The sequence below is a fragment of the Ovis canadensis genome, chromosome 3 (assembly GCF_042477335.2).
Source record: "Ovis canadensis isolate MfBH-ARS-UI-01 breed Bighorn chromosome 3, ARS-UI_OviCan_v2, whole genome shotgun sequence".
NCBI lineage: Eukaryota > Metazoa > Chordata > Mammalia > Artiodactyla > Bovidae > Ovis > Ovis canadensis.
Genome location: NC_091247.1, coordinates 101,978,197 through 102,003,025, shown reverse-complemented (window position 1 = coordinate 102,003,025; position 24,829 = coordinate 101,978,197). Strand labels below are relative to the sequence as shown.

General features: G+C 44.3%; 1 protein-coding gene across 4 annotated transcripts in view; it reads right to left on the bottom strand.

The window, feature by feature from the left end:
* Positions 1-6: 6 nt before the first annotated feature.
* AFF3 (ALF transcription elongation factor 3) overlaps positions 7-24,829 on the bottom strand; it is a 624,339-nt gene continuing 599,516 nt past the window's right edge. For all 4 annotated transcript variants that reach the window (XM_069583830.1, XM_069583832.1, XM_069583831.1 and 1 more), the window contains exons 17-23: positions 23,300-23,363; positions 19,651-19,787; positions 13,347-13,418; positions 11,360-11,453; positions 8,113-8,162; positions 7,428-7,651; positions 7-3,706 (exon numbers count right to left, since the gene is read on the bottom strand). In XM_069583830.1, the coding sequence (XP_069439931.1) occupies positions 3,585-3,706; positions 7,428-7,651; positions 8,113-8,162; positions 11,360-11,453; positions 13,347-13,418; positions 19,651-19,787; positions 23,300-23,363 (763 nt within the window). In that variant the 3' untranslated portion in view covers positions 7-3,584. The remainder of the gene's footprint in view (positions 3,707-7,427; positions 7,652-8,112; positions 8,163-11,359; positions 11,454-13,346; positions 13,419-19,650; positions 19,788-23,299; positions 23,364-24,829) is intronic.

The following is a 24,829-nucleotide window of genomic DNA, read 5'->3' as shown; positions in this document are numbered from 1 at the left end:
CTCTCATTTACAACATAAATCATTTAATGTAACATTTGCAACCTTAGAAAGGCAGACATAGTTAATCCAAGTCAGTTTATAAATTCCAATTTCACATGGATTAAAAACTGCAGATAAATTAAGTCACAATAATATCCTGTACATGCATTAAGGCTGGTGACTGCTAAAGTGTCTTGGGTATCTACAAACAGGAAATCACACACAGATTACTGGGTTTGGAGAGTGTCTACATCATTAAAAAAAATCTTGCCTTTTTTTTTTTTTGGTGATACAGATTTCAACAGTAACTCTGGAAAACTGTGAAAAATGTTATTTAAAAATATATATGTATATACTACTGCACAGTTTCAAAGTTGTGGTTCATAAATAAGGTTGGCTGCACTGATTAATTTGATAACAATTACTGCACTTCCGAGGTGATTTAAACACGCAGTGACTTATACTCAACATTAGGCACTGGTCATATCCTTCAAGCATACTACAGTTTTATGGTAGCTGTACTGTACATATATATTTTTAAATGTATGTATTTATACAAACTGTATATTATGCATGGGATGTCAGAAATGTACACATCACTGTTATGTAATACACACATCTTTGTTGTAGCTAAGAGGGTACATTTTAGTGCAGAAAAGCTCACTGCGTTGATTCCACATGTTCAATCCAATACACAGTTTGTCAACTTTTCAGATTTTTTTTTTCCAGTACATTTCTCTTTAGATAGTGGGTCCGACTTTCCGTTTGCAATTTGAAAGTTTCCAGAAATAACGTTTTAACAGAACCTCTCTTCCCAAACACAATTCTGCATGTGAGTCTGATCTGTGTCGAATGGTAACAAATCCCACATTTTAATCATGAATATATTTGGGTTCCTCTCTTTCAAAGATATTTCTAATAATTGTGATCCAGGTCCATTCAGGTCATGGAGGGATAAGGCCAGTTGAACTTGTACTGAACTTCTGAAGAAATAATGTCTTCAGATAGAAGGGAATGATGATAGACATTCCACATTTAAATGGGAGGCTCTCCCAAAGGATATACAGGGAAGGGCGAGCAGTGCTGTCTCTGGGGGGTGGGACAGCGTACTTCCGACTTTACACTTGTCTGCATTATTTGAATTTTCACCATGAGTGTCTATTAGTTTCATAACCAGAAAACACAAGAGAGCTATTTGTACTTTGAACAAAACTAAAGAAAAGGAACCAGCAATGATCAGAAGATGCTTCCTTATCAAAAGCACTGATGCCAAAGCAAGGAACAACCATTGCCCCAACATGCTCCACCAATGAAATGCGACTGTGAGAGCAACGGCACGCTGCGACTGCCCCCAGTCCGCTGGTTTCACGTTTCGTTGGAAATGACTGCGGCTCACGGCGTCCTGATGTAGGGCTGCTGGCACAACCAGCTGGAGGCAGCCTGTGCCTTGACTTGTGAGCACACTATGTGGATACCACCATGTGGCCTGGGGCTTAAAGGTGAATAAGATCAGAAAGGCACCCCAGGGATGCACAAGGGACACTGGGGGGGCCATCCTTTTATGTGAAAGTCTGAACATTTCATCAGAATTCAGCAACAGCGAGTAGAACTAAGCCTCAGTCCTCCAAAAAATAAATAAAAATTTCTTAAGTTAGATCCCAATGGGAAGGGGAAATCTAATAATAATTAGTGAAAGGAACGTCAGAAGCACCTCGGTTGGATAAATGTGAAAAAAGAAGTATTGTTAATATTTCCAGCTGCTTAAAGGCCAACACCAAATGCAAATTTCACAAAGCCTTCACTTGTTCATTGAAATGAATTTCAAATCACCAAAGCTGTTCAATCACTTGCACAGTTTTGAATCAGTGCTTAGAGCTAGGGAATTACAGCAATCTGATTTCCCACCCACAGATCAGGCTGACGAAAATGTTAATATTACAACCAAACCAGTGAGACCATTAGCATCTGATATACATGTTTTACGTTACCATCACCTTGAAAAATGGATTATTCCATGTACCCCATCACCTGTCTTTCTCAGGCTGTCTTAGGGTAATTTTGTCAAGTGAGAGGCATCAAGGTCATTATTTTTGTTTTTAAAGCATGGCAAGGTATATCCTCATTTCCAGGAGTTTTTCTTTTCTTTCTTTTTTTTTTAACCAATATCTTTGTATTCAAATATATTTAACAAGAACACTAAATCTAGGATATGACAAGAGACAATAAAAGAAATAAATTTCAGCCAATAAAAGAAATTTCAGACAAACATTGTAAACAAAATGTTGAAAAAACTAAAATGTAAACTTAATTAAAAAAAAGCAAAACAAAGAATCGGGGGAAGACATACTTGTACTGGATGCACGGGGGCTTAAGCATGGTGTTCGGGTCACTGCCACCCCAGACAAACTGCAATCACTACAGGGATCCCCTGCTCTGTGGTGAGCAACCTGCTTATCAGACCCTGAAATACATCCCCCAGGTCAAAAATGCATTCAAGGTCCGCACGGCACTTTCTCCAAAGACAGGGAGGATTAGACAGAATCACGGCAGCAAACAGTTCTCTGCCTGACAAAGCAACAGACACAGATTCCGATGGAAGGGACACCCTAGACAATGTCCTCATTTTGCCAAGAACATGGGTAAGAAAGCTCTCAGAGAAAGAAAAGGCTTGTTGAAGAGTATCGGCTGACAAACCCACGGGGCTCCACAGCCCCTGGGGTCACAGTGGCGAGAGGAAGAAACACACGTGCCGGCTGGGCTCCTGGCAGGTGCAGAGGGTTGTTTCTTACCGAGCCCGGGGACACAGCTGCTGCTGCTTTCTTCTGGGTGAGTTTTCAAAGACATAGAGGTTTTTTTTTTTTCCCCACCAAATCTCAGGGTCAGGGTCATGGTCATACTATTTTGGGGGGCAGGGAAGGCCCATGGGAGTCGATTCATTTGCGTCTAACATGTTTAGTTGATAGTAGAGTTAGATGGAGAATTGGATGGAGGAGGGGAGGGACTAGACAAAAGGCAGGGTATTTGGTAACATGCAATCTAGTAAACGTCCAGCACAAAAATAACTGACTTATTTTCATTATTCAAATACCCATTAATACAGACAATAAAAAAATAATGGGAGAAAAGTATATTAATACTGAAAGTAATCAATAGTATAAGAACTGGGTTCATCTTAACTGGCAGTCAAGCTTTTGGTGTGCTATATTGCACCTGGTTCACTAACCCATGAGATTTTGGTTGAATATTCTAAGAAGTCACGGTTTAGCTTGAACTAGAAAGTGTGTGTGTGTGTGTGTGTGTGTGTGTGTGTGTGTGTGTGTTCTCTGATCAGAAACGTCAGATCACTTTGTCTAACCTGGGATTCTGGAAACTAGACAAAGATGTGTTCTAGAGAACTGTTGTGTCTTACACACCTCCACAGGCAGCTTATTCCATACCCACACACACAAACACACATGCCCTGGGAGAAAAGACTGCTGTTCGATGCTGAAAAATATTCACCGCCTTTCGAGAAATGCTGTGGCCGGGAACGTGGGGAGCACAGTGTCCAGAAACGCTGGGCGATCCGTGGAGACGCGCGCACGCCGCAGCCAGGGGGCAGGTGTCTAGGCCAGGTGGGCGCTGTTTCGCAGCCAGTGCAGGCCCTGCTGGGAGTACTGGACCAGGTGCTCCATGCTGCTGTGCAGGGTGACCGGCCCCATGAGCAGGTCCAGGTCGTTGAAGAATTCTGGTGAAACAGAGAGGGTCGTCAGGGGGATACACGCTCAGCTCCTGGTCCCATCACGTGACGGGAGGCCCCCAGCAGACAGCTCACCTACGTCCCGAGAAGCCCTCGACTGGCGACTTCTAATTCAAACCAATGACATCTATTCAGCCAGAAAGCAAGGAAAACTGACTTCCCCGGGCGGCATTCTCCTTTGTGCAGTGACACCTGTTACCCTGAACTTGGCCTGAACTTGGCCTGAAGCTGTCAGCCTTTCCACTGTACTCAACTGTGTTAGGTGCTGAGCCCCTGGGGCAATCTGAGGCTCCTGGAGGCAGATCAGGGATGGGTGTTTGTTTTTCTCTTTTGGCTTTTGGAACAATCAATCAGCTTGTATACACTGTCTTTTATTTTTATTATATTGGAGAAGAGTTAATTTCCAACGTTGTGTTGGTTTCAGGTGTACAGCATAGATTCAGTCACATGTGAAATATGAGTCAGCTTCTTTTCCCTTATAGGTTATTGCAAAACGCTGAGTAGAGTTCCCTGTGCTCAGTGTAGGTCCTTGTTCACAGATGGGTTCTGAGGCATCTCTACTGAGGTTGCCAGCCAGTCTGTGAACCTTCTCTGGGTTTGTCCTTGCTTTAAACATGTATCACTGCCAAGGCGCTATGCTAGGGGCCCAAGGGTGGAGTCAGAGAGGGCACCAAGATGAAGAATGCATAGGCTCTGCCATCTCAGAGACTGCAGCTTAGCGGCTGACAGAGACAAATCAATTCACGTGGCTGCCACGCTGCACCGAGCAGGGCGCTGAAGAGCACTCTCTGGAAGCAAGAATCTGGGGAAAGTGTCTGTCGCTCAGTCGTGTCTGACTCACGCGACCCCAGGGACTGCAGCCTGCCAGGCTCCTCTGTCCATGAGATTCTCCAGGCAAGAATACTGGGGTGAGTTGCCATTCCCTTCTCCAGGGGATCTTCCCGGCCCAAGGATTGAACCCTGGTCTTCTGCACTGCAGGCAGATTCTTTACTGTCTGAGCCACCTGGGAGGAGGTTTTGAAAGGTGCTCCTGGATGTGCTGAATGAGGTCCGCTAGGGAGGCTCAGAGAAGAGCCAGGGTCCAGGTGGCAGGGAGGACAGCGTGGCAGGAAGCCAGGAGCAGAGCCGGGGAGGAGGGGCAGGTTGGGGGAAGCCAGGTGGACTTCAGACTGGAGGCGTGGCTCCGCTGAGGGACAGGTGGCAGCTGGTGACACCATCTGGAGCCTGGCCGGCTCAGGTTCTCCCAAACCGGCCATAGAAACCTTTGTGCGTTTGTCCTTGCTCTTTTATTCACCTGTGACACCCACCCCGACTCCATCTCAGCTACTCGACTACTATCTGCTTTTCAAAGTCCTGTTCTGTGCCAGCTCCTCTAGGGGGCCTGTCCTGCTGGTCTCGGCGCCTGGCATTGACCTCCTTGGCTTCCCCTCTGGGTTTTCCAGGTACACCATCCCTGAGCTGCTGTTATGTCCCATCTGGTTACATGATCAGTTTCATGTACTCAGGGCCCAGCTGCCTATCTGTGCCACTGGCTCTCATCTCATCATGAACTCCTCAGTCTTAGCCTCAGAAGCACGTAACCATGGGAACAAAACTCTCACTCAGTACTGGAGGAAGAGCAGGAACTTGGTAGGGAGAACATTAATAACATATATACCAGTCAGGGCTTCCCTGGTGGCTCAGACAATAAAGAATCTGCCTGCAAAGCAGGAGCCTTGGGTTCGATCCCTGGTTCAGGAAGTACCGCTGGAGGAGGAAATGGCTACCTATTCCAGTATTCTTGCCTGGAGAATCCTGTGGACAGATGAGCCTGGCACACTATAGACCATGGGGTGGAAAGAGACATGACTAAGCGACTATCACTTCATTTTCTTCATAACAATGCATGTCTTAAAAGAATCTATACCTGTTGATCTCAGCATTCTATTTCTACAACTTCCTCCTATCAGAAGATAATCAGAAATATAAACAATGATTTATATGAAGCTATCTATCATACTGTTATTTGTAACAGTGGAAGAAAGTGGAAGTAACATAAATGTTCAACAGCAGGGGAATGGTTTGAGAAATTGTGATTACTTTAAGACTGTATAAAGTAGCTCAGCTCCCCAGTAGCTCAGACAGTAAAGCTTCCTCCTGCAATGCAGGAGACCACGGTTCGATCCCTGGGTTGGGAAGAGTGCCTGGAGAGGGAAATGGCAATCCACTCCAGTGGATTCTTGCTTGGAGAATTCCATGGACAAAGAAGCCTGGCGGGCTACAGTCCATGGAGTCACAAAGAGTCGGACACGACTGGGTGACTAACACACACAGCGACTGTATAACCACTATCAGACAGTGTCACAGGGCCATCATACAGGGTGTTTGTGAACTAGTCTCAGGAAAATCTGCCTGATATAATGTAAAATGAAAAAAAAGGATGCAAAACTGTACATACACTATGATCTTATTTTGGTAAAAATCCTGCATATTTGGAGAAGACTGGATGACATTTCAATAGAATGTTAATAGTGATAAGATTGCTGTTGTTTAGTTGCTAAGTTGTGCCCGATTCTCTTGTGACCCCATGGACTGTAGCCCACCAGACTCCTCTGTCCTCGGAATTTCTAGGCAGGAATACTGGAGTGAGTTGCCATTTCCTTCTCCCGGGGATCTTTCTGACCCAGGGATCGGACCCAGGTCTCTTTCATGGCAAGTGGGCTCTTTACCACTGTGCCACCAGGGAAGCCCGTGATAAGATTACTGATTATTAAAAATTTTTTTTCTCTATTTTCTATACTTTACAAATTTAGCCATAGTTACATACATACCAGTTTAAACATGCTTTTATGAGTAAAAACAAACATTATTTAAAAGAAATAGAGCTACTGTATAGCTCAGGGAACTCTACTAGGCTCTCTGGTGACCTAAATGGGAAGGAAATCAGATAAAAAGGGATATATATATCCACACAGCAGAAACTAACACAACATTGTAAAGCAACTATACTCCAATAAAAATTAATTAAAAAGAAAGAAATACAACTTACCCATAAAAACCTTTTTTTTTTTTCAGTTGTAACCAGCTATCATTTGAATAGGCAATAACATTCATGTGTGTGTGTGTTAAGTCACTTCAGTCATGCCCAACTCTTTGAGACCGTATGGACTGCAGCCCACCAGGCTCCTCTGTCCAGGGATTCTCCAGGCAAAAACACTGGAGTGGGTTGCCATGCCCTCCTCCAGGGGCTCTTTCTGACCCAGGGACTGAGCCTGTGTCTCTTGTGCCTCCTGCACTGGCAGGCGGTTCTTTCCACTAGCGCCACCTGGGAAGCCCAGGAACATTCATACCCGTCAGCTAATTCATTCACGCGGCATTTCAGATCCCCAGCTATGGTCTAGGCACTGTGCAGGTCTTAGGGTTACAAAGTGAATAAAATGTCATCCCTACCTTCAAGGACCTCACTGTCTAAAGGAAAAACATACGTGTGCATATCTATATAACTTGTATCTATATCATTGGCACCTGTATCATCTCTAACCCCGTCTCTATCTCTATCTTTCCCGCAGGAACGATCAAGATAGGCAGAGGCACTGGAAGTGCCGAGTAGGGGGAGAAGTTCAGCTTCTACTTGGGTGCATGATGCAGTCTCGCCCAGCGACGCCCAAGGATCAGGCTGTCTCCCCGAGCTGTGGCTGACCCACGCACAGCTCCCCCAAGGTGCAGGCACCTCTGTTTTCCTTGGCTAGGTTGTCCGCCATCTCCCAGTAGTCGTAGCTGTGGAGGATGCTGTTGGTGATGCTCACGTGGTTGGCCGCCATCTGGTGGATGCGCTGCGGGATGCTGACGATGGTTGACGGGGACAGGGCGTTGCTGTTGGACAGGCTCCCCTGAGAGCCCACGGAGCCGGTGGGGGATGGGTTGGGAGACATGGGGGATGGGGTCCCAGTGCTCCTGGAAGGGGAGAGCATGGAAAAACAAGAGTGGAGAGGTTAGTACCTGGTGAGGCAGGGCGGCCCCTCAGGGCACTGTAAACAGTACGCGTTGCCCAACATCGTGTGTGTGTGTGTGTGTGTGTGTGTCTGTGTGTGTGTGTGTCTGTGTGTGTGTGTCTGTGTGTGTGTGTGTGTCTGTGTGTGTGTCTGGGGTGGGAGGGCTCAGCTGTGTCCAATTCTCTGTGACCCCATGGACTGTAGCCCATCAGGCTCCTCTGTCCATGGGATTTTTCAGGCAAGGATACTGGAGTGGGTTGCCATTTCCTCCTCCATGGGATCTTCCCGACCCAGAGCTCCAACCCATCTCTTGCATATCCTGCATTGGCAGGCAGGTTATTTACCACTGAGCCACGGGAAAGCCCTTGCTCAGCTTCATGCAACATCTCATTTATCACCTTCACTTTGCAAAAATGAACTTACTTTCCACTGGCCCCCCATGGAGATGGGGCTTGGGCAGCTTTAGATGAATTCTGCAAGAAAACAAAAATGTTGACAGTGAGTACCATCTGCTTGAGTTTAAACAGCCCACAATAGCATGCTCTTAGTTGACCACTGAGAGAAGCAATGACAGACTCTGTAGATAAAATGCAGGGTCACAGAAACTGGACCTGGGAAGTCACAGTTACTAGGCTATTGGCTTCCTCTCTGCAGGACAGTAGGGTGGCAGGTAACCCCCCTCCCACACATACACTGAGAACATCTTATATTTAAATGTAGGGCATATTTGCAGAACTGTTGACATAATATTTAATGCCTGAAAATATATGAGACCATCAACTGTTACTGTTTTAACTTAGGAAGCTTTAAAGTATTTCTCTTAAAGGAAGTTGCTCTTGAACATGTCTAAAAGAATAGATTAAATGTATTTCCTTAACAGAGACTGAATTCAAAAATTCTGATTTATTTAAATATCCTGATTTAGGATTTGTTGCCTGAGCCAGTTGTTTGCATCAGGCATTTAAAAGACACTTTGCCTGTGGCAAGGGAAGTTTCTAAATGTACAGAGAGATTTCCTCCCTGAGAGTCCAATGAAGCTTTCTTGGACACAAATCTGTGAGATTGTTAAGGAAAAAAACGGTCTTTATAATACGGATGTCAATGTTCCCTTCCAGAAACAAGAAAATATAATAGCCTCAGCTTGGTTCCCCAGAGACAAAATGCTTCTTTTGGTTAAAAAGAATTTTATGAAGTGGTGACTGAGTTTTAGCTTTTAGTGGAGGTGTTATCAAAATGGTAAGAAATGGCCTTACACATGGGAATTGTGCAACATTGCCTTCAGGCCTCTTTCATTACAACTGAGGTCCCGTGACTGTAAAAAACACAGGTAGGGGCAAAGTCCTGTTTTCCAGAGCCAGTGGTACTGATGAAACTTATTTTTTATGAACCAACTATCATTGGTTCCTGGTGGCTCAGAAGGTAAAGAATCTGCCTGCAATAACGGAGACCTGGGTTCGATCCCTGGGTTGGGAAGATCCCCTGGAGAAGGCAACGGCTATCCACTGCAGTATTCTCGCCTGGAAAATTCCACGGACAGAGGAGCCTGGAGGGCTACAGTCTAAGCCATCGCAGAGTCAGACATGACTGAGCAACTAACACCAATCATTGCTTCCTAAAGTTTTCATAATCTCTGAGGTTAAGTAGTACTGAAGTAGCCTTTGATTTAGGGTATCTACCAGGAACTTCTGGAGGGGGAGTTCTGATTCTGAAGTTATGATCTTTGTTCATTCTGTACAGTTTCACGGACAATCCACATACATTAAGAACTTGGATCTCTTGAAAGTTCTGTGTCTTAGAGTTCGGATTCCTTCTTTATTCAAGTGCTTTGCTTTACTATAATAACTCTTAAGTAATAGCTCTTCAGTCAGTTCAGTTCAGTCACTCAGTTGTGTCTAACTCGTTGCAACCCCATGGACTGCAGCACACCAGGCTTCCCTGTCCATCACTAACTTTGAGTCTGCTTAAACTCACGTCCATTGAGTCAGTGACGCCATCCAACTATCTCATCCTCTATCGTCCCCTTCTCCTCCTGCCCTCGATCTTTCCCAGCATCAGGGTCTTTTCCAGTGAGTCAGTTCTTAACATCAGGTGGCCAAAGTATTGGAGTTTCAGCTTCAGCATCAGTCCTTCCAATGAACATCCAGGACTGATTTCCTTTAGAATGGACTGGTTGGATCTCCTTGCAGTCCAAGGGACTCTCAAGAGTCTTCTCCAACACCACAGTTCAAAAGCATCAATTCTTCCCCACTCAGCTTCTTTATAGTCCAACTCTCACATCCATACATGACCACTGGAAAAACCATAGCTTTGACTAGATGGACCTTTGTTGGCAAAGTAATGTCTCTTCTTTTTAATATGCTGTCTAGGTTGGTCATAACTTTTCTTCCAAGGAGCAAGTGTCTTTTAATTTCATGGCTGCAGCCACCATCTGCAGTGATTTTGGAGCCCAAAATAGCTCTTAGATTCTAAATTTTTGAAAACGACTTAAACTTAGGCACCCAAAGTAAACAGAGACTCTTAAGTGTCAGTACTTGTCATTATAACCCACGATTGTCAGTGGACTAAGACAGTTACCTTTTTGGCTTAGCACCTGGATACTCTACATGCACGGCCCGGCTATCTGATGGACATGGACCTCCAACACAGCCGGGTCATCAGAAATCATCTCCAAGAAGTGGAGGTTGGGGATTAAAGATCTAAAATGATGACTGTGGGGACTTCCCTTGTGGTACAGTGGATAAGAATTTTCCGGCCAGTGCAGGGGGGGACACAGTCTGGGAAGATTCCTGCTCCGGGCGTGGAGCAACTAAAAGCCTGTATACTGCGATTTCTGAGCCCGAGTGCTAGAGCGCACGAGCCGCAACTACTGACGCCTAGGCGCCTAGACCCTGTGCTTTGCAACAAGAGAAGCCACCGCAATGAGAAGCCTGGGCACCTCAAGGAAGAGTAGCCCCCACTCGCTGCAACTAGAGAAAAATCCACTCAGGAACGAAGACCCAGTGCAGCCAAAAACAAATGTAAAATGATGGCTGTGTATCTGACAAAGAGCTGGTGGAGGCAGAGATGGTATAATTTCTTGTTTCTACAGTCAAATGGACAGCAAAGAGGCCAGAAGTCTCAAATAAATTATTATGTCAGGTCCACTTCACAGCAGAACATTAGGGGTTTTTTTTGTCTCCCGTCCTCTTTCTTCATTCTCCCAATGAAAATGATTTCATTCCATAAAAAAGCGCAGTTTCCAATTCTATCCTTTTATGCACACAGTGCTATTCCAGTGCCTCTGGGTTCTACCAAGCCATTTCTTATCATTTAAAATAACACCTTTATTAAAAATTAAATTAGTGACTGGAGATAGCAAAGAGGAGTTACTTCTAAGAGGAAGAAGCTCTGCGTGAACACAAGGAATTTATGTTAGCTATAAAGATGGACCTCCTAGGACGCTGGGGTGGGTAACAGGATCTTCTTTCTCTAGGGGCACTAGAGGGGATAAATTAGATGGGTTCTCAGGCTATTCTCTAAGCCCTGAATGCCATGAGTAGGTCGTAAATGGGGGTTAGTGCAGATACCAGACGGCTCCTGTATTAGCCCCAAATCAGTGGACTCTGCATTGAACATGTCCTTGACAGGGAGACAGCTGGGTACAACATTCTGCCCGTTAGCCAGACAGTACCTTGAAATAGTCGATAAGTGCTTTTGAATACTTGACAGCGTGATCCCTTTTGAGTCGAAACATCCTCCAGTACAGGAGAGCCAGGCATCGGTAACTGCAGCAGGGAGAGACAAATGAGCGGCCCCCGTGCCAGCAATCTTGTTCCAATACACTCAATGTTCCTAGCATGATCATATATATATTAAACATTTCTATACATAGGTATCTGACCTTCCTATTGGTTCGATAGGATTCAAAATTTCGGTTACTCCATTAAAAACATCCCTTCATATAAATAAATATGTATAAACAACATATATATTAAACAATATAAATATAAATATGAATCAATAAACTGTGTATATATAAATAAAGAATATAAGTACAAATGAATAGCTTTATTGCTTCTCCGTTGGGACTAAGCAGCTGGCCATTTCCTTCTTTGACCACGAGAGGGCAGTCTCTCTCCACTGGAGAAGTGAGAAGCTCTAGCACAGCGCGCTCTCTGCTTTCTGGGTGAACTTCAGGGCAGAACTACCTTACTCTGATTTTCCTCAGACATCTTGAACTTCTGGCCGTGGGTCGTGGCTTTGTTGAAAGCACAGCCCTTCTACCTGTTTTTATCACCTTCACTTTTAAGCTAGTTTACTGAGGGAGAGTGGATACATGTATATGTATGGCTGAGTCCCTTTACTGTCCATCTAAAACTATCACATCATTGTTAATTGGCTATACTCCAATATAAAATAAAAAGTAAAAAAAAAAAACTACTTTACTGGACTATAATTAGCTCATATAAAGTAACAGATATGAATGTGTTTTATAAATAATTAAAAATTATGCTGGGGGTAGTTATTATTTTATTTTATAGTTTATATATTTGTTATTTACATAGCAGTAATCCCTCTTATATAATATGAACTAATCATAGTTAATTTATTAATCCTAGCATGAAAGTTAAAGTTTGAAAAGAGCATAGAAAGCATTTCCCGAGCCATATCAACTACTTCTTGGTGCTTTTCACTTGTAATTATTGGCTAACTCAGATATGGTATTGACAGAGTAGAACACCAACCTAGAAAATACAACTTAATGGTCTCAAATTTTATTTATTTAAATTTTAAAATTTATTTTTATTTTAATACAATTTTTAAAGGTTACTTTCTATTTACAGTTATTACAAAATATTGGCTGCATTCATTCCCCGTGTTGTATTAATACAACATATCCCTGAGTAATAGCACGTCAAGCTCTACATGAAGTGGTGATGGAAAACTATCAGAGACCCTCTCTTTTGTGTCTGTCGCTATTGCTATTATCACTGTTACTATTTTGAGATTCAGTTCTACGACTTGCAAATCAGGGTCTAGGGTGGAGTATGAACTGTCAGAGATAGAGACATTTTGGTTCCTTATCACAGCAGGCGCTAACAGTGAAGTGCCCTGAGGAAATGTCATGGGGAAAATTATTGTTATTATAATCACATAATCATTATCATTTCTGTTATTATAGAAAAAAACCTGTTACATGTTGATTAACATTTATAAAGTCTTTGACTATCAAAGCAGAAGGAGTGGCTCCTCAGTTTAACGTGTTGAGAACCTGAACACGCTGTTTTGACTCAGCCCTACTAATCCCACACGTAAAGAGACAGATGAATCATTCTGATTGCATCCAAAATGTTAAATATGAGAGATTACATTGGGCACAATTCCCATTCAAATGATTAAAATACAAACTTACCTGATTTTAGAACACACAGACACACAGACACACACACACACAGAGGAAAGCGAGCCCTTGTGTCGCGGACCTGCTCACTGTTAGTCATGAATTCACCTCATGCGCAGGGCAGCAGGGTGCAGGCTCTCCATGGCTACCTCGAGAAATGCCTTCAGTCCGGTGTGTGAGAAGCATTGTGAACACATCGCGCATTTTGGCACCAGGTTACCAGCTTCGCCAGCGCAGAGGCTGGGGAGGCTCTTCAAAGCCGATATGAATCGCTTACCATAATGCAGCCAGCTGTTTATCCTCTGGTGTGGCATTGGGGCCTGAGTGGGTTTTCAGTCTCATGGCATACCTTACAAGAGAAAAAAAAGGAAAGGAAAACAAAGAAATAAAGCTTTCTTACTAACCCATGGACCATCTTCGGGGATGGTAGTTCTGTTAGCTCTTCGTGGTGCTTGCTGATTTTATTGTTATGTAGTCCACTGACGCACATCCGACTCTGTGACCCTGTGAACTTCAGCCCGCCAGGCTCCTCTGTCCATGTGACTTCCCGGGCAAGAATGCTGCAGTGGGTTGCCATTTCCTTCTCCAGGGGATCTTCCTGACCCAGGGACTGAAGCCCTGTCTCCTGCATTGGAGCCACGCGGAAGGCCTGACAGCTCTTTCTTGAAAGCCAGCTGAGGTTGCCCCATTTCCCCTAACCATGACAGTACTGTCACGACTAGAACAAAATGACTTTGATGACCATCTAGCTACTTCCTGCTTTTTAACAATAGAAGTCCAAATTCTACAGACGGTCAAGGGTGTTATCCATTCAAGCATTACCTACGTATATGGTGATGCATCCATTTTTACAAATTCTGATCTATGGCTGCATGGCTGAGAAGATGTTGGTAAAGTTCAACCCTTTCAGACCAATCTCCAGAAAAATGTTTACTCTTTGTCTTCAGATGAATATGTGGGTTTACCTTTTTTTTTTGATTGTTACAAAACTCTTATTTTGACAGCAGTATAACTGTCCTGGATGCATGACTAGCAGATTTTATGAACTTTACTCAATCTCACTTTTTCTCTGAACCAGCTGTCTATGGTCATTCCTTTCTCCAATAATACACCAGGTTACTTGCAGATCCTTTGAGAGACCTGAGGCAGGCTGGGGAATGGTCAGGGAGTCCTGGGTTCAAATCCCAGGTTAGTCACTTATTAGTCATGGGAGCTTACACAAATTAACATCTTTAAGCCTCCTTTCCCTTCTTTATAAAGTAAGATGAGTACTTTACTGCTGATCGCATAGCTTCGCTGTAGAGATTAAGTGAAACAGTGTCTGTAAAGCTCTTAGCATAGTGGGCTGGCTTGTTGCAAGTTGCTCAAGAAATGGTACTGTTATTACATTGTCTCCAACACACTTAGATTTGTAGTACTTTAAAAAAGTTTATTTATTTTTTGATAGGTAAGAAATGGATGTATTCAGATTCAGAGAAAAGCACACTCCACAGACAGTGTGGGCCATCGCAGAGGGCGAGTGTGTAAAAATCTATTTATTTTTAATTAGAAGATGATTGCTTGACAATATTGGTTTGGTTGCTGCCATACATCAGCGTGAATCAGCCATAGGTATACTTATGTTCCCTCCCTCTTCAACCTCCCTCCCTTTTCGAGTGTATCCCCTTTGTTTAGTTTTCACAGGGTCATTTCTGACAGTTCATTGGTATCAACATTTTCTACTCTGCATGAAGAGCAGAAACCTTACTTCCATGTTTATGCCATTAAATAACATTGCTTTGAGCATCAGACAGGCTTCCCTGGTAGCTCAGGTGGTAAAGAATCTTCCTACAATGTGGGAGACCTGCTGGGTTTGACCCCTGGGTCAGGAAGATCCCCTGGAGAAGGGAATGGCAACCCACTCCAGCATTTTTGCCTGGGAAATCCGTGGACAGAGGATCCTGGTGGGCTACAGTCCACGGGGTCCCAAAGAGTTGGACACGACTGAGCAAGTAACAGTGTGCATTGATCATCAGATGGTGGTATATTTTTTGTTTCAATCACTGAGCACTCTGGATTATATAGCTCACGAGGAGGGTTGTTTATCGCACGTGCCCAGAGTTCTTCGCTTATGCTGCTTTTCCTTTCCTCCTATTGGTCCAAGATTCCTTCTTTCGCCGCTTCCTTTCTGTTTGAGAAACTTCCTTTAGCCAACCTTCAAAGGTAGGTCTGTTAGATACAAGCTTTTCATCTTCCTTAGTCTGAGAATATTTTTATTTCCTCTTTATTCCTGAAGAACGAGGCCTCCCTGAATCTAACTGCACGGTTAGCCAGGTTTCCCTCCAGCGCTGGAGACACGGCATGCCACTTCCGGCTTCCGCGGCGCTGGCCCGCACGCGGCTGCGCCGGAACCGGCGTCCCCCGTGGGTGCTGTGCCACGCCTCTCTCATTGCTTTCAGGACTTTCTGCTTGTTTTCCGTTTTCAGAAACGTAGTTTTGATGGTGTAGTGACATGCAGTGCTCTGGCTTTGGGCTGTTTGGAGTTTTCTCTGCTTCCAGAACCCGTAGGGTTGTGTCTTTTGCCAAATTTGGCAAGTTTCAGTCATTACTTCTTTAAAAAAATACAGTTCTATTTATTTGCTGATTTTGGCTCTTGCTGCGTGGGCTTTTCTCGAGCTGCGGTGAGCGGGGGCTACTCTCGAGCTGGAGTGGGAGGGCTTCTCCCGCTGCGGCTCCTGGGCTCAGTTTCTCTGGAGCACGTGGCATCTTCCTGCAGCAGGGACTGAAGCCATGTCTCCTGCACCGGCAGGGGGATTCTTCGCCATGAAGCCCTAGCCATTACTTCTTTCACGTATTTTTCAGCTCCATTCTCTCCTTCGGGGACCCCAAGGACGACCTGGAGGGTCTATTGTCATTGTGCTTGAAGCTCTCCACTTCTTTTTCAGTCTGGCTTCTTGGTTGCTTAGGTTGGGGGTAGGTTCTATTTCTTGGTCTCAAGTTCACTGATTCTGTCCTCCGTCATTGCTTCTCTGCTGCTGTGCCCCCTCCAGTGAGGTTTATATTTCCGTTACATTTCTCAGTTCCATAATTTCCATTTGGTTCTTTTCCAAAATAACGTCTTCTTTGTTGAGACTTCAGTTTTGTTTGTTTGTTTCAAGAGAATTTGTAATTGCTTGTTGAAGCATTTTTCTGATAGTTGCTTTAAAATCCTTGTCAGATAATTCTAACACCTGATTCGTCCTGGTTACTGGTGTCAACCAGTTGTCTTTTCTCATCTTGGCTGTGATTTTCTTGTTTCTTGGCATGACGAGTGAATTTCTACTGTATGTTAGACATTCTGGCTATCATGTTAGAAGACCCTCCTGTTTAAATATTTTCTTTTAAAAGCAAGTCATCCTGTTTAGGTTTAGCAGGCAAGTCCTAGCCTACTTCTGTGGGATGTGGTTCCAATTACAATTGGATTTGCAGAGCCTTTGTGCTATAATTTTTTCCTAAAATTTTGGCATGTGGGATCTTTGTTTCCTGAAAAGGGACTGAACCCATGTCCCACTGAAATGAAAGCATGGAGTCTTAACCACTGGACCTCCAAGGAAGTCTACATGGTGGAATTTTTGATTTGAGGAGGTGGGGTTCCACTTGCCAGTGTGCCCCAGGCACTTTCTCCTTGGTGGAGAGAGGAATTCTCTCACATCCTTAGCTGGGTACCTGAGGCAGGACCCCACCTCCCCAAAGTGCGTGCTCCTGGCTCCCCAGAGTCTCTCAGTGGGGGAAGGGAGTCTCAGACCTGGTGGGCAACATGCAGTTTGAAGCAGTAAATTAATGTTATCTTCCAACTCAGATAAGAAGAGCTCTTATTTTAGTTTTCAGGGCAGCTTAAGGGACTCTACTCAATCATCTAAAAAATGGACTGTATTTTCCACCCATGCAAAGTCCCATCCCTGGTGCAGAGTGGGTGTGCATGTCAGCACCTCCAGTTGTATCTGATGGAAACAGGCAATTACTGCTGCTTGGGTTTGTTTGTTTGTTCTTAAAGTGTGAATGCCTTAAGCAGACAGTGTACACTCCAGGTCACCACAGGCCCTGTGACCCGCTGATCTGTACTATTGACTGAGTACATACTATGTTGTAGGAGCTCCTCCAGGGCCCATGAAGACATTAATGAACAGATCTGCAACCCCCCCACACCCCTGTGCTCAAGGCACTTGCATCCTAGGACACCTTACAGCCTTGTGCCTGTCTGCTTCCTCCCACTTTCTCCCCTGCCTGCCTGTGGGCATCCACGTCTGTGCCTTATTCAGAGGATGAACCATGAGAAACTAAGATCATGGACGTGAGTTTAAGCAAACTCCTGGAGATGGTGAAGGGCGAGGGAGCCTGGCACGCTGCAGTCCATGGGGGGGTTGCAAACAGTCGGACAAAACATAGCAACTGAACAACAACGAGATCTCTTAAAGTAATTTTAAGTTTTTTTCTTTTACTATGGCAATTTCTTTTCTTCACAGTCCAAAATACTCTACCAAATAAGAAGACAGTATGAGGGAATCACCAGTGCATTGGTGTAGTAGAAATATTTTAATAAGAAAAAGGGCTGGACAGCGTTGACTTCCGAAACATTCTTGAAAAGTGCGTTTTGCAGATGATGTGTTCTTCATGTTGGGATGACAATTTCAAAGGCCGTCATCCTTTCCTGAATCCTGAAGAAGAGTGATGGAAAACACCGTTGACTTGGGTCAACGCATACCAAGAAGATTAAATTTAGGATAATTAGAAATCTTCCAGGGCTTCCCTGGAGGTCCAGTGGTTAAGAATCTGCTTGCCAATACAGGGGACATGGGTTCTGGCCCTGGTCTGGGAGGAGCCCACATGTAGCAGAGCAACAAAGCCCATGCTCTGAGATAAGAGGAGCCACGGTGAGGAGAGGCCCCACACCCCATAACGAAGAGCAGGCCCTGCTTTCCACAGCGAGAGAAAGCCCGTGCCCAGCGACGAATACCTAGCCCCAGCCACGAGGAAATGAGAAACTGTCCATCTGGAATAGTGAGGCATGGTAAGACACATTTATTCTCAGGTGGCCTAGAATCCCAGAACTAGAAAAATCTCTTAAAGTTAATTTTGGGACGGGCTATTTCATATAGTGCATATTAGACGTTATTCCAAGCAGCTGAGCCAGCTACAGACATAAAACATGACACGGGCTCTCTCAGAACGATTAATGGGTGACATTCCCTTAATGGTTCATTAGCGGCATGAAGGATGTGCCTTTCCACGCAACCACCGTGGAAGGTAGGCGTCTCCCGCCTGTGGCCCTGCTGTGCCCCTGGCTCAAAGCCTGCGTCTGTTTGCACCGTGGCCCGAACTCAGGCTGGGGGATGGTGCTCAGGTCCAAGCCTTAGACCAGAGCAAGGCCAGTACCTTTTCAGACAGAGCATCATAGGATGGGTTTCCTTTCCTAAAATCCCCTTGCGCCTTCTTTCCTGTTATTAAATACTCCTGAATCATTTATTGATTGGAGTTAGAATTTGGATTATACAAGTCTAAATAATATTGAATCAGATAATAATAATAAAACCGCAGCACAGAGGTGAAAAGAGTTCAAATTCTGCCACTTCCCAGCAGGCGAAGTCGGCAACTCACGTCTCCATCAGACAAAGCTTCCTTTCTGCTAGTGGGGTTGGAGGAGCCGCCCTCCCAACCCTCACTCACACAGAGATCAAAGGAGGCAGGCGATGCCAAAACACATGGCAAGCTCGTCCATCTTATTTGGGGGATGAACACTGGCTCTTGGTAGCTGACAGTGTGATCTTTTTTTGTCCCCCAAGAATAATTATAATAGATATTTATTTAAAGCACAGATAGTTCTACATTGTACATTTCAGGTTTGAAAGTGAAAGCATTCATCATTCCATCGTGTCCAACTCTTTGCGACCCCATGGACGGGAGCTTGCCAGGCTCCTCTGTCCGTGGGATTCTCCAGGCAAGAATACTGCAGTGGGTTGCCATTCCCTTCTCCAGAGGTCCTTCTCGATCCAGGGGTCAAAACTGCATTTCCTGCATTGCAGGCAGGTTCTTTCCTGTTGAGCCACCAGGGAAGCCCACATTTCAGGTTTAACCAACTTCATAAAGATACTTGAGGGCAGCCACATCCACAGGTTTAGACACATGATTGTTTCATGATGAATTCTCCTCTCTCTTCTTTCCTGAATACCCTCTTTCAGGGCACGGTTCAAGGTAGAATTTATCCTCTTCATATTTTGTCCACTGCTCTAAAGGCAAGACCTGTTTCCTCATGCTCAGGTGCAGCGCTCTCTTAATATGTACCCCCCGTCATTACAAAAGCTCTCAGGAAGCCTCCCTGTGGCTCCTCTTACATTGTCATTCTCATATACCGCATCTCCTCACAGTAAGCCCAGTGTACGGAATCCGACAGCATCGCAAACCATTTTTGAATACCCTCCAGTCGCCTTCTTGCTGTTGCGGTGGCAGGCCTGCTCACTGTTTCGACCCAGATGGTGTGACCTTTTCTGTGTTCATGGTACTTATACACATATATTCTTCCCTCCAGCTGCCTGCCCCACCCGCTTGCAAGGAAATGCAGTGCTTACCTGATGAGCTCAACTGTCTCTGAATACATGGTGTAAGGAGACTTGGACTCCATGGGGCCCTGTTCCATAGCATTTCCACACTCGATGAATGACAAGGCTGCTTCTGCGTAGTTCAGAGCCTTCCCAAACTTTTCCACCTGATCAAGAGAGTGAACACAGTGCCTTCCTCAAGAAGAGTTTTTCAAACAGCGTTGTCACAAAATCTATAGACTTTATTTGAGAAACTCGACTTTAAAGTTCCAAACGCTTGCGAATGGAACCCAGAAAAAAATAGAAATAAGGTAATTCCTTCTCGAGTTATTTTCACAGATTCCTGCTGGTTTAGGGCAAGTGCGTGAATGGTTAAACAGAGTTACGCCAAATCCATATCACAATCAGAATTGCACAGAACTTCATAGCTGCTCTAGTTTTTCTTGTTCTCTTTCTTAACTCCTAATGGTCAAATCAGCTTCACTCCTTGGTCCTTGCTGTTGTGCTAAATATTGATATATGTGTGTACTCTGACTCTATGTGACAGTTTTCACATTTTTATGGTATACTCCCACTTGGACAATTTAAGGCCTTGGTTATTATCTTTTACACTGTTTGTGACACCTATTAGGATGGTCAAAAAGTGCACTTGGGTTTTTCTGTAACATCGAACAACAACAACAACAAAAAAAACCCAAAGCAAACTTTGTGGCCAAACCAATACATCTCCACACCTCTGTGTAGTCATATGTTTTTCAGTTGTTTCATGAATAGGACCTCACCCCAAGGGAGAGGAAAGACAGGGAGGGGAGGCACAGCTCAAGGAATGGCATCAATGCTCATTGGATACAATGCTGAGCATCAGTAGAACTGATTTGGGAGCATTTGTTGCTGTTGTTTAGTTGCTAAGTCCTGTCCAACTCTTTTGTGACCCCATGGACTACAGTCCTCCAGGCTCCTCCGTCCATGGGATTCTCCAGGCAAGGATACTGGAGTGGGTAGCCAATCCCTTCTCCAGGGCGTCTTCCTGACCCAGGAGCTGAACCTGTGTCTCCTGTGTTCTTTACCATTTGAGCCACAGGGGAAGCCTTTGTGGGGGCCTGTAGACCCTCTAAACTTACGTTAATCTATCCCTATATCAGCCTTACATTCTTAAGTTCTCATAAATCTAAATGTACACGTCAGATTCGTGTTTCTGTACATTCTCACTCTTGATGGATAGCACATTCTAAACTGGGATTGGATAATCTCCCAGGTTTTCAAACATTCATTCATGAAACAAAACAGAATTACAGAGAGTCTTAACTACTGATCTAAGTCTTGCCTCTAAAAAAAAAAAAAACAAAACCCTCTCATTATTCATGACACCTTAGGAAATGGAAATGTAAGGTGAAACTCTCCTGTGTTAGCAAATCAAAAATTGAAACAGCTTTAACCCTAAGAGGAGTATTTCTTGGCAGTGCTTTTAGATTAAGGAAGTCATTTCTTTCAACAAGTATTTCCTGAAGTACCCAATTCTGTGTGATTTGCACTTGACACACAAAAGCTCCTTCTAGGAACATGTATTTAGAGAGAAAAAAAATGTGCACTCATGAGATAGCTCAAAGTGGAAGGGAGTCCATGATTAACTAGTGCAATGCAAAGGAGCCCAATGCCAAAGGGAGGGCAGGAGGTAGCAAGTGACAGGGCTACAGGGAGGCCGGGTGGCCTCCAGGAGGAGACCTGAAGGGACTCAGAAGGCGACCCAGGAAGGGAAAGCATGGTCTGGTGGAATCTGGGGAGGACACTGAAGGTGTGAGTATGCACGACAGTGAGAGTGTGTGTCTACGAGATACTGTCAGCGTGCCCTCTGCAGGTGCAAAGCCCACTGGCTGGCACAAGGCAGGTGTGCTTGGAGGCGGCAGGGGGCCAGTGTGGTTGTAGCAGTGTCACTGGGAAAGGCCAGGCTGGGCAAGGTGACACGGAAGGAAGAATCCTGGTAAACCTTGGAAGATTCAGGCAGGAAGCCTCCCGCTTTAAAATTCAGTGTGCCCATGCACTGGCTTCCACTGGCAACCAGGCCTCCCCATCACGGAGGTCCCCAAACTTTTTGGCACCAGGGACCAGTTTTGTGGAAGGCAATCTTTCCAGACTGGAGTCGGGGCATGGTTTGGGGATGATTTTCATAAGGAGCGCACAACCTAGATCCCCTGAACTTGCAGTTCACAGTAGGGTTCACACTCCTAAGAGAATAGAATGTTGCTGCTGACCTGCAGGAGGCAGAGCTCAGGCAGTAAAGTGAGCGATGGGCAGCAGCTGAAATACAGATGAAGCTTTGCTTGCCCACCACTCACCTCCTGCTATGCAGTCTGGTTCCTAACGAATCACAGACCCATAGTGGTCTGTGGCACAGGGGTTGGGGACCCGTGCTCCATCAGACTGTGGGATTGTGAGGATAAGAACTCCACCTCCTACTTCCCTTCTGTATTTTCTGATATGCTGTGATTATTTCCCCTGTATACCAGTGGACCCAGGCAGTGAGCTTCATACTAATAAATGCTTGGCGGGCAACCTCAGTAGCATTGGGGAGGGTGAGGTTACAGTTTATGCATCTGCAACCCTGGAAGAATAATATTCTGAAGGTCATTTGAGAGTCCCTTGGACTGCAAGGAGATCCAACCAGTCCATCATAAAGGAGATCAGTCCTGAGCGTTCATTGGAAGGACTGATGTTGAAGCTGAAACTCCAATACTTTGGCCACCTCATGCGAAGAACTGACTCATTGGAAAAGACCCTGATGCTGGGTAAGATTGAGGGCAGGAGAAGGGGATGACAGAGGATGAGATGGCTGGATGGCATCACCAACTCAATGGACATGAGTTTGGGTAAACTCCAGGAGGTGGTGATGGACAGGGAGGCCTGGCATGTTGCAGTCCATCGGGTCTCAGAGTCGGACACGACCGAGCGACTGAACTGAACTGAAGGTCATTTGAGATGCCTTACTCATCTCTAGTGCCCTTATTTCAGTTATGGATGCTGGAGGAGGGCAGAACTGAAATGACCAGGGAAGAAGGGGTCCTTTAGGATGAGATTTTCAGATGGGACAACCATATGTCTCTTACAGAAAAAAATCAGAAGTTTTCTATCTCTTGCCTGAAGGCATTAAGCTTTCCCAAATAAGAAAACTTGCTCTTTGAAAACATCAAATCATAGTAACTTTACGGTCGTGTGTGTGTGTAATACTTTCTTGGTTGTCCAGTTTCAGAGGAAGTATTTACTTTGGCAGGTACACATGAAGAACAAAAGTCTTTTTGAAAAGGGATTTGATCCTGGGACCAAGCCAAGAATTGGCCAGGCTAACAAGGGAGAAAAACGCAAACCTTTTTTTTTTTTTAAGGGAACAAAACAAAACAAAACAAAAAACTACCACCCACTGATTCCATTGCCTCTGGTTCCCATTCAAACTTTAGGCCTAAATTGAAATATTTGTTTATCCAGGGCTTCCTCCAAGTCAGACATTATTAGTTGAGGTCATAATTTATCGGGCCATGAGCACTGGATTATATAAACACTTCTGCATTTAACAGACCCAGCCATCCTTGTAATAGATTTTATAATTACCCTGGCTATGCTGCCCCAGCGATGAAGCTGCGGTACAAACGTAATTTGGAGGAACAGATCTGGAGAGAAAAGGTCTTACCATCGCATCTGCTTTATGCTTCATTCGCTTAGCTTCTTGCATAAAATAATCTGCACTGCGTGGCCTACAAGGAGAGAGTGACACGAAGCATCATCCCTGTGCAAGTGTAAGATCTTCAGCAAATATTCTTTCCTTTGCTCAAACCTGAACCACAATTTCAAGACTCTGCTCAAGATGGAATCAAGTATATATATTTTTTTGTATTTCCAAACTACTGCCTATATGTAAAAGACCACCACTATATTGCTCTTAAGTTAGCAATTCAAAACATGCTCAATATATGCAGATAAATATATACATTTACAGTGATTTTTTCACATGGATCCCCAGTGCCTAATTTGTAAGTCAGATTTTTTTATCTCATGGTTAAGAAAATGCAAAATCTTATTTCACATGACATTTACATAAAACAATCCACTTTTGATATAAAGATGGCAAAGATATAATAATTGTATAGATGTGCATAGGTGTGTGTATTTGTCTAGCCTTATAAAAATCGGTGTTGTTTGTTTGCATAACTGGTACCTAAGGTTGTATGTGTCTCTATAATTATTTTAAAGCTTTGCAGTGAGAAATGAAAAGAGGTGATACTGCAATGATTACATTCCAGGTGTAATGAAACTAATTGCAAAATGATGTCTACCTTGTCACAATGCAAACACGGCTTGTATTCTCTTGAGTTCTGATTAGCTGGCTGGTAAACATTTAACCCCAGGCATGGGCATTATTAAAGCAATAACCCGACTCTGCTGCAAGATGAAGGTAATTCATCCAGAGACGAATCTGAGACTGTGAAATGACCCCAAGTTACACTAAACCTCTCATCAGACAGCACCTTACAGTTCGTCGTCAGGTGGATTTTTAAAAATCTACATAGTTTAAGTACCATCAGTATAAACTTTTTGTGTATTATGGGTCTTTTTGTAATCAATAAACTTGACCTATTCATGAATACTCAACATAGGGCACCACGCCCTGAATGAGAGATAAGATGTTAGTAGTGATATTAATCATACACTGTGTAGTCTATTTAACATACTTATTTTGAACTGCCTTCTTTCAGATTCTAACGGGTCTTTTTCCATACTACAATATTAGGTAGCCAGAGCATCCTTTTATTCTAAGGGGTCAAAATGCTTAAAAAAAATCACACAGATCGTGTCAATGACATTACCATCCAAAGCGGTGATCCTCATTTGAATGGTTTAATCAATCAAACAAAGGGACAAACCAGGATCAAAGCAAATACTTAATCTTGGGTCACAAATCACAGAAGCAAGAGAAAGACCTTGGTTTTCTGTCTCTTCTTGCCCATAAAATATCATCAGCCCTTGTGGTAACACGCTGGGAATATTTAACTTTCCCAACAAGGAAATAGGAACGTGGCTGTAGGGCCCCCCTTATGTGTATGATGAAACTCCCGTCTCTGGGTCATGATCCCTTCATGCTTTCCCTGCCACACAGGCCTGAGCCCTTCCTTTCATCCTGACGGATCTGCACTGGTGGGTGAAGGCTGTGGGCTCCTTCAAA